The 10,398-nt window shown below is 33.7% G+C and overlaps 2 protein-coding genes across 2 annotated transcripts; both read right to left on the reverse strand.

The window, feature by feature from the left end:
* Positions 1 to 831: 831 nt before the first annotated feature.
* Positions 832 to 3,581, reverse strand: LOC140871801 (protein phosphatase 2C 51-like). The gene is made up of 3 exons (XM_073274521.1): positions 2,769 to 3,581; positions 2,261 to 2,366; positions 832 to 1,377 (listed from the first exon to the last, which is right to left on the reverse strand). Exons 1-3 carry the CDS (start codon positions 3,522 to 3,524, stop codon positions 1,016 to 1,018), a joined length of 1,224 nt encoding a protein of 407 aa, XP_073130622.1. The 5' UTR covers positions 3,525 to 3,581; the 3' UTR covers positions 832 to 1,015.
* A 3,132-nt stretch (positions 3,582 to 6,713) lies between these two features.
* LOC140871906 (uncharacterized) lies at positions 6,714 to 8,427 on the reverse strand. Its single transcript, XM_073274650.1, has 4 exons — positions 7,458 to 8,427; positions 7,297 to 7,317; positions 7,172 to 7,201; positions 6,714 to 7,069 (listed from the first exon to the last, which is right to left on the reverse strand). The coding sequence occupies exons 1-4, from the start codon at positions 8,245 to 8,247 to the stop codon at positions 6,912 to 6,914; spliced, it is 999 nt and encodes a 332-aa protein (XP_073130751.1). The 5' UTR covers positions 8,248 to 8,427; the 3' UTR covers positions 6,714 to 6,911.
* Between the last annotated feature and the right edge of the window lie 1,971 nt (positions 8,428 to 10,398).

Below are 10,398 nucleotides of genomic sequence, written 5' to 3' on the forward strand. Positions count from 1 at the left end.
TATTATGTGTATAACTAATCTTAACGTCTATATTATTAATCTATGTATAACTAATCTTATCCAATCACATGTTCTTCTCGTCATATTATTTATCCATCTATTAATTATTTATTTTACATCAATCAAATCATTAATTATTTATCTTATATCAATCAAATCATTAAATTTAAATTACCATATTAACCACTTATAAATAATATTATTCATATTTTATTTATTATTTAAAAAATAAAATAATAATTTATCATAAATTATTAAATTTAAATTACTATATTGTCCCTTATAAATAATATTATTCATATTTTATTTATTGTTAAAAGGACAAAATAATAATTTATTATTTTTATATAAAATTTAATCAATTAAATTAAATAAACTATAATCCATCAATCAAATCAAATATTATATTCATTATCATTTTTTATTTATTTTTTATTACTTATCTATGTATTATTTATCTCATCATATCTATCAAACGGTACCACAGGTCGTGACACACGTACCTCATATATTTAATATAAAGATTAGATATATAATGAAATATATATTTTTTAATTTTGAAATAAATTTATTATTTTTTTGAAATTCAAATGATAGAATAAAATAAATACACATAAAAATATAATATAGTATATAGTTGGATAACTGAAAGTATCTCGAAAATAAAAAAAAAATAAAAAAAAACTTTACCACCCTACCTATCAAAGTTAATTAGTAAAAAAATTCAACCTAATAAATAGTATACATATATATATACATATATATATATATATATATTAATTTAATATCTTCCTATACACTAATAACAAATATTGGTGCCAAGTACCAAATTTATATACAAATGCCACGAAAAGAAAATTTCCAACGGGTGCAATATTATTAAATTCAAAAGAATTAAAATTATATACGTCAAGAAAAGGGTTAAGTTGACCAAATCACTTCAAAGGGGGAAAATTTCTTTGCACTGAAATTCTCATCCATATATTAACCCGGGCTTTATACACAGCCCGAAAAACTATCTACTCGATCGACCACTCTTCGAGTGTCTCAAGTCCACGACGATGGCACTTATGTTGTCTCTACTACCTCGAGCCATAGCCAACTCTACTAGCATGGTCGCCGCTACCACCGCGGGATTTTCTTTTTCCGTCTCGTCGACTTGGTCGAGTTCGATATCTTGTTGAACTACTGAAACATGGGAGGATGATCTTTTCAAACGCCCATCTAAACATTTTCTTACGACATGGCACGCTAGATCATTAGAAACTACGTCCCATAAGCCATCGCTTGCTAGTATCAAAAACTCGTCGAAATCAGTAATATTGACAACTTTTACTTCTGGCTCTGGTGTCACAAAAGGTTTGAGGCATCTATCACCTGCAATATTGAGTCAATTTGCATTCGATCAGGACGACAACTATATCATCATGCAAATTTTAATCACACCTATATCAATCAAGATTATTAAATTATGTACATACAAGGCATTTGGGTTAATCTAATTGGTTTCTTTTTTCTTTCTTTTTTTTTTTGGGGAAATATAAACTGATGACCCAATTATGGTCAGGGTCTGAGCTCTGATACCATGTTAAAAAATGGATTTGAACCTAACTCAACCTCAAAAGCTAGCTTAAGAGGGGAGGGTTGTCATTGTTTATATAAAAGGCTCTTAGGATATTTATTCAACCGATGTGGGACACAAATCAACACCCCCTTGAGCTAGCTTTTGGAATTAAGTTAGGTCCAAGTCTTATTTCTTAAGATGATATCAAAGCTCAGGTTTCGATCCTGGCTCATGTTCCACCATATGTGTTGGACGTTCCATAATTGGATCACCTGTCCCATATTTGGGTAACCCGTTAATGTCCCCACGCTCTAGTCATTTCAGTCTTGGACGTGGGAGATGTGTGTCGTGTTAATTTATATCACAAATCAATTGGAAAAATATTCTGGAAGTTCTTAATATAAACAAAGGCGATCCTTCCCCTAAGCTAGCTTTTAGGGTTGAGATAGGTCCAAATTTTATTTCTTTAAATGATACTTTTAAGAGAAATAAACTTCTCATTGTAATATGGGTACGTCTCAAGGATATTTTCGTCTAATAAGAGACCTACTCTGTGGGTTATGCAACCTCCAAAAAGAATCCAAAACGGTCTCAAGTGCAATGCATGACATATAGATATTATGAATACATGTGCAAAGTTTTAAAGCACAAATATAAAATATAATGATAAGTATAAAGAGGAAGTAGGATGCTAACCAAAAGATCTTGAAGTGGCAAGAACTCCCAAGACCCTTTGTCCATTCCAATCAATGACCTTCCCTCCACAGCCTACAATTCTCTCCAATTCATCGGGTCTATCGGGCTGCAAATTAGTAGTCATAAATCGTGTCACACACCAAAAAAATGTTGAATATTGGTCATACAAATGAATGAAGTCCAACGTAAATGGCATATGTTTCCGGGGATAGTCATCAAAATGAGCTTGATCAAACCTTTTTTCGAAAACAAACCATTGGCTTCGCCAATGTATTTGAAACACTAGAGAATGGTTATTTTTCCGATCGAGGCCGTTTATCAAATATTTCCATGTGTTCCCATGTGTGTATGAAAGATATGCACCACAATTACATTACTTACAAGTTACAAACCAACCAAGAAATCGTGACAAATCTACTACTAGTTTCTTCATTTTGCTCATTTGAAATCTTTGACATAAAATATGCACTAATTATTAATTTATACATCATCACACAAGTGCACGTACCTTGTGATCTTCGGACAACTGTACGGCGACTCCACCACGTGAAATCACCGCCCTGGAATCGCCGCAATGGGCAACAACCACCTCCTCCTCACCGACGACCGCCACCACCGCAGTGGACCCCACCATCGCCACCGCTGCTCCATTCTTATTCACCTCCTCATCCATCTCCCGGAAGCCCGCCTCCATCACCTTCCCCCAATCGATCTCTTCGCCTCCTTGTTCCTCCACAATCCTCGCCACCAATTTATGAAGCGTCTCCCGGCAAGACTGCGCCACCCGAAACCCCCCATGGCCATCGTACACCCCGAAGAAATCGTACGTTCTCTCACCTCTGGTCAGAAAACCTAATTCCACCGCCACCGCGTCCTCCATTGCCCTCCTCCGCCCAATCACGGAAACACAACCATGCGTACGACACTGGACACCGATGCTCAAAGTCGATTCTCCTCCTAACGCAACGTCGTTTCGAGGAAGCCGATCCACCAACGCCTCCGGGATCAGTTTCGCCTCTCCGGAGGCCGCATCAGCACACTTCCACCGCTTATTTCTCAAACCCACATCACAATCGGGGGAGATAACCGGATCTTCTGCGGGTTTCGCCCGACCCAGCAACTTAACTCGCCGGAGCTCCCTCCTTTTACGGCTAACATCCTTCATGGTAACTACATCATCACCTCCTCCGCTGAACACATTTTTCCTCGGGAAGAAACTCTCCGGCGCCGGAGTAGACCCATGCCTCGCGCTATCAAAAATCATCAGCCCACCATTTACGAAATGAAGCTCATAATTGAGTAGAGGACAAGGAAATATATATGGAATGGGCGTACGTGGGGGAAGGGGAGTGGCGAAAGAGACACGTAACGAGGAGTGTGTTGGCAAATGATTGGAAGAAGCTGAGAAATGCGGGTCCCACGTGCTTCGCCTTGATATTTATATTTGACGTGGGATACATGGGACACGTGCTCGCATTTACGATCCTCGTGGCAACTGCTTGCGTTTTCTTTTCTTATCTTTTCTCTTCTTTTCTTTTCTTTTCTTCTTTTTTATATTTTTATTATTATTAATTTGCCTTTTGTTGTACGCGCAAACAGTTGTCCATACTCAATCTAACAAGATGGTGGGCGCCTTCTAATTCTCCAGTCAATTAAAGACCAACGCACACGCGATATTATATCTAACTTTTACAATGTAACGTATTTTTACTATTTTATAATAGTTGATTAGGGTAAAATAATTGTTGGGTCGAGAACACCAATTTTTTTCCTCATTTTATCCTCTCTTTATATTTTAATTTATTGATATTGTTTGATTTGATGTGTTATTAATTTATATATAACTTATCTCAATTAATTTTGCCTTATTTTCGTCATATTATTTATCTATTTATTAATTAATAATTTTACATCAATTAAATCAAATAAATTATAATCTATCCATCAAATCAAATAATGTATTAGCTATTTTTTCTTATTTATTTTTAATTTACATTATATTAATTATCTATTGATTACTTATCCTATCACTCAAACGAAATGGTGTCTAATAATTTTTATACATTAATCCTCACTCTCACAATTTTACAATTACGTGAGTTATGATCACCCAATCCATAACCTCCCCACTATCCCACTAAATCCCCCACTTATTCAATTTTTTAAAATAACTTTTATTTTACACACGTACAACGTGTGCATTTTTTTACTAATGTTAATAAAATATGCAAATTTGATATCCAAAGAACTGACTTTGATTCCTGGAATAAAATGATGATACATTTGGTGTTTTCTGGTGTATATTTATTTAATAAAAAAAACTTCACTTTTCAAAATGTTAATTTATCTATCTTTATTTCCAGTTTCTGCGTGCGTTAAAGCTTTTGTATTTGCCTTTAAACCCCCCCCCCCCCCCCCCCCCCACCCCATATCATATTGCCATCATTTTTTTTTGTCCCTCTTTTGGGTTTTCGCGCACCGGATTATCGATTTTAAAACTATCAAACAAACACACACGTTGGTAATGAAAAAATTAATTGTTCTAAATTCATCCGAAATTGATCGATTTTTTTATGTGTTCAACGGGCTGGAAGTTTTGATAGTTCTTTGCACGACAATTGTTTGTGTTCTTTAAGTAATTTTAGTAGAATTTTTGTGTTGAGTTGAAAAAGAGATTTTATCTAAATCTAAAAAATAAGAAAGATGAATGAAATTTTAGATTCTCTATACATTTGAGATTTGATAAATAGTAAAAGATCTGATATGAAATAGTTGCTTGAAAAAAAAAAAGAAAATCTTAAATTCAACCGCAATTATTATTATTAGCTATATAAATATAATAACCGGATATGTAGCATCTTCTGTTAAGGGTCTGTTTGGTTCAATTGATGATATTATTGAATGATTAATAAATAAATGATAAAAGATATGATAAATAAGGATTGGTAATTTGTGCTGAAAATTATATTATGTTTGGTTTGATTTTTAGGAATAAGATTAAATAATGGTTTAAAATATTTTTGCCAAAAATACCCCTTTATTTTTTATTGCATAATTGAATTAATAGCCTTTTTTTTAACTTCTTCCCCAACGATTCCTCCATGTACTTCAAAAAAAACATAACCTATAGTATTGTGCAGAAGATTGAATTCCACATATAACAGTTTACTTAACAACAATTTCAAACTTGATAATGAAATTTAATGAGATTTTCATTTGCACATAATAAATTAAACAAAGCAATAAAAAATAAATATTTCAAAAAAGAAAAGAAAAAAGATAAACGCATTGAATACTAGCAAATGAAGTAAAAAAATGAGAGAAAAACGAAATCATAGTTCCTCCGCCAAAAACCAGGAACCAAATTTCATGTTTGCAAGACCATACGAAAATAAATTAAACAGAGTTTTTTACAATGATTTGTCGAGACAGAGAGACATTAATGTGTGATTTTTAGCCGACGAGGACTCCTTCAATTTCTGAAGATTTCGCAGCTGTTAGGGAAGAAATTTCAAAGTACCTAATTTTTTTTTGGTTCATCAATGAGATGTAAACGAAGAGAACGGTGGGTTTTTTTGGGTTAGGGTAAGGGGCATTCTAGGAATTAACATAGATAATTAATGTATGGTTTATTAATATTGAGGTAGTAGAAGGGTTTATTTTATCTAGTTGAGTACACCCTTGTCCTTCTCGAGATAGATTCGATTGGTTTAATTAAAATTGTACCAAACGTGAGTTTATTTTAAAAAAAACCTATAATTACAATTAATCACTAATACCAAACACAGCCTAAGATGATTATTTATAGAGAAAAGTTGAATAGCTTCAGTCAATCTCTCACCACTACTACCTAAGTACATTGTCAATGAGCAATTGTGTCCTCTAGATTAACAGAGACGGAGTCAAAAGAGATTTAAAAAATAATTTTAGCATTATTGCCTTCTTTTCATTGAGTCGAAATCACTCATGATCTTATTAATTCTTAAATATGGATTCCCAAAGACACAATTTCTCAATAATAATTCCTTTACCATCGGTATTTTATTTAAATATTGTTTTGGAAAATACAACAATAAAATTCCATCTTCTCAATGAAATTTTATGACTTGTGTTCCCTGATTGGATAATTTGATCTTAGCTGCTTTATCCACAAAAAAATTGAATAGCTCCACTCACACTCTCACTATCATTTTTAGGTAGTGTTTGAGAGAGTTTTTAGAAAAAATATCTTAGCTTTTCATTAACAAAATTTTAAAAATTTCAGAAAAATGCTTCTAAAAAGCTTTCTTAAACATTACATTAATCATGAGCGGCTCTTTTAAGAGGCAAGGGGCAGTTGTCCTCCTTATATTTGATGTAAAAATATTAATATACCTCATATTTTTTAAATTAAAATTATACACGTAAAATAAAGTTGATGATTTAGAAGCCAAAATATATTAAATTACAATCGTAAATATAATCGGTAGCTTTCCAGTGACAAATTTAATTTTGCGTACAAGATTGATAAAATACTTAACATAAAAATTTGTATTCATACAAAGATTAAAAAAAAAAAACTATATATGCACATTGTTCAAACTGCTGCAATACACATAACATAAACTGATGCATAGCAAAAAACAAAATATATTTTGTACGTGGTGTTAATTCATCTTTTCTCTAGCTCTACCGCACTCGACTCCGGATCCAGCCCATGCTCGATGGCTCCATTTTTGTCCTGTGATGATCGTTGCTTTCTCCTTTTATACAACAAGAATCCGATAACGAAGATAACACCAAGTATAAATCTTAGTCCCAGGAGTGATGCTGTGTGATTTCATAAAACATCAAAACAGAACAAGGTTAGCAAATTGTCGTTATTGGGTGATAAAAATATTTGAAATTCAAAACCGATGGTCTAAATCTTACCGATGCCGACACCCACTACGAATATCAAAGCTGTAAAGGAAACAAGATATTAGCTAAATCGGATTAATAGAGAAAATCAAGAAAAGATGGAGCATATATATATATATATAAGTTGAGAAATGTACCCCCATAGTAATCCAGTTTGCCTGCATTGCAAAAGTAAAAGAAATGTCAGCAAATTGTTCTAATTACTTGCTCCCAAGTTTTCATTTTTTTTTTCCAAAGATCATGTGTAACTATTGTTGATCAACTCAAGTGATATATATGACATGAAAATCAAGCTTACATCGAAAACTGCGCTCCTCAAATGGGGTATCTTCGTAACAATAATGGTGGCAACGGATCTTGTTATCCTCCAGAGAGCAAAATCCATTACTCCTGTCACACTCCCCACAGAGCGCACGAAACCAAGACAAGCCCATTCCGTACGCCATCGAATCATGAATCATCGTATAACTAGCATTATTGCCACTCAAGGCATCCGACGAAACCAGAGTTCTCCTGTCCTCCCTGCAAGAGTTCTCCGCCAATTCCGAATCCGGAACCCACCCGACGACCAAGTAATTGTAAACCCTCGAAGAATTCAAGAAATCAGTCCGGTTCCCACAGGCGGGATCCTCCACGTACAGCGGACGATTCACGGGATTCAGACAGCTGACGAGTATTATATCCTTGTTAGATTGTAAATAGAGGGACATGTAATTAGTTGTGTCCCATAGACTATCCGAAGAGTAGGCTGGGCAAGAAGTGTAGTTTTTCTCCACGATTCCGAGATCCGACACGCGGACGGAGAAGTTGGCGTAGGAGATTGATTGGACGACGTATTTTCCCGATTTGGGTTGAAGGATGGGTCGATTTTGTAGGCACTGGAGCTCGAAGATGGGGTCTGGGTGGCCGCAATTGGGGGGATCGGTGGCCAAACGGAAGGGGTAGCTTATGCTGATTTGGCCGCAAGAAGAGCTGACACATGAAGATGAATTCTTGGCTCTGGTTCCGGCAGGGAACCAACAACAGATGATCAAGATTGTTAGAATCGAGAACAATATAGTATTAGGAGGCTTCCCTTCTGACATCATGGAAGAAATTTATGGAAATTGACAGCTTCTTTTGAATGATTTTTGTGAAGTTGGCCAAGTTTCTTATTTATACCCAGAAAGGGGCTTAATCAAGAATCAACTGGGATTTGAGCAATTCAAAGGGAAAGCTTGTAGCTTTGGTTAAGTTGATGCAATCCACGTAATTATATAACTATGGACGGCGTGACGAATTTTGATTGATTAAAATCATAGGATGCGAATATATTATACGGGTGGCGTGAATAAAACCTGTAGCTTGTTCTGATCAGCAACGCGGTTGAATTGGGTCCAAGTTGGACTTGTCCGCTCAAGTGGTTGGTGGCGGGCCGGTGGGGTCCCTTTGTCAAATCATCGTCTCGTCTCTTTGACTGCATATTTCAAACTTCAAATATAGTTGATCATTTTTGGTGAATATTTTAAAATCTTAATCTAATTCATAAAAAAAAAATATTACCTCCACGAATTAAGGATCTACGGAACATAAAAGAAGATTCCAAACTGTCAAATTTTCGCTTAAATCTAACCATAAGGCATAAAATCATCAGCTCATCCCTCGTACACATGATTTCGAGATGTCCAAATATATAAATTACCTTCATCAAATTAATATTTTCTTTTTATTTATTTCGAAATCATATCTAACAATTAAAATATAGGAGAAATGTAGGTGAGTTATGTATTAACTTATTTTTTTGTCAACTTTGAACCCGGCTTCTTTCTTTCAACATATCAAAAAACGCAGCAGTTCAAAAAACAAAATAAAGAAGAAGAAGAAGAAGAAGAAGAAGAAGAATTTTTTTAAAAATGCATTATTTTCTTTAGAAAAAAATATCAAAGAAAAACCCGAGGCATGTCGAGTTGTATTTCATCACTACGTACTACTCATTTCTTGAACAGTTATGCTCTTCTAATACAAATCATAGGTTCTTTTCTATAAATGAAAAAGTTACCTTTTCAACCACCTCTCCACTTTTTGAGGGCAAAAGAATAGGAAATGAGCTTATTGTTTTTATTTTTTAAAAAAAACGAGGAGGAAATTTTTTTCAATTATTTTTCAGTTGAGGAAAAGAGTTTGTAACAAAACATTGATGGTGGTCTATGATTTTATTTTAAGTTTCACCCTGAGAGTTATTTTTACATTTTGAAAAAACAATTAATTTTATTTGTGTTGAAATCATAAATTAGAAAAAACTTGAAAAAACAATTAACTTGTTTGCGATTGGAAATTTTTACGTAATTTCTCCAATCATAAAACAGATGGAAATTCAGTGAATAATTTTATAAGCCATCAAATCCTTCTACGATATTTTTTACTATGTGTAAGAATATGTCGATTTTGAGATAGTCACGATCCTCTGCTCATATTTACAAAAAAAAAATATTTGATATAAAAAAGAAATTTTTTTATTAATGACCCCTTATTCATATTTATAATAAAATTTGACATAAAAAAACACTATTTTTTATTAGTGACCAAAAAAAATTAAGCTAAATAAAAAAATTTATCTCACAAAATTGAACCCTAATATTGTAATACTTGTCACGATAAATTGTAGTTTGGATAGTAAATTTTCTATTAAATATTATTGAGTATTCCATTTCTTTTTTTTTTTCGACAAGAAAGTAAAATTTCATTAAGTCAAAGCAAACGAAATTACACTCGAAATCTTCCATCCTATTCGACTAGGCTTAGAAACAGCCTCTCGTGCTAAAACATGAGCGGCTTGATTCGCTGATCATTTAACAAAAACAAAGTTACAAGATTGTATATCCATAGCAAGAATTTTACAATCTTCTACAATGAGTCCCAAATAAGAGTAATCATGTTCTGTATTGCGTAAAGCATCAATCACCACAAGAGCATCTGATTCGAAAATTACATTTGACAAGTTCTTGCTCTTGACCCAACTTAGAGCCTCTCGAATTCTCATCGCCTCAACCTCTATTGGAGAATATCTACCATTGAGAATTTCATATACAACATCAATAACTATACCATTTGAGTTCCTACAATAAAGCCAAACCCAACAAATGGAATATTGTCAAAAACAGCGGCATCTATGTTACATTTCATCATATATTCTGGAGGTTTAATCCATCGTTCTTGCATGGTCTGTTGTTCTGTATTAATCTGAGGAGAATAAAGTTTTC

This window comes from Henckelia pumila, unplaced genomic scaffold (genome assembly GCF_033568475.1).
Source record: "Henckelia pumila isolate YLH828 unplaced genomic scaffold, ASM3356847v2 CTG_461:::fragment_3, whole genome shotgun sequence".
NCBI lineage: Eukaryota > Viridiplantae > Streptophyta > Magnoliopsida > Lamiales > Gesneriaceae > Henckelia > Henckelia pumila.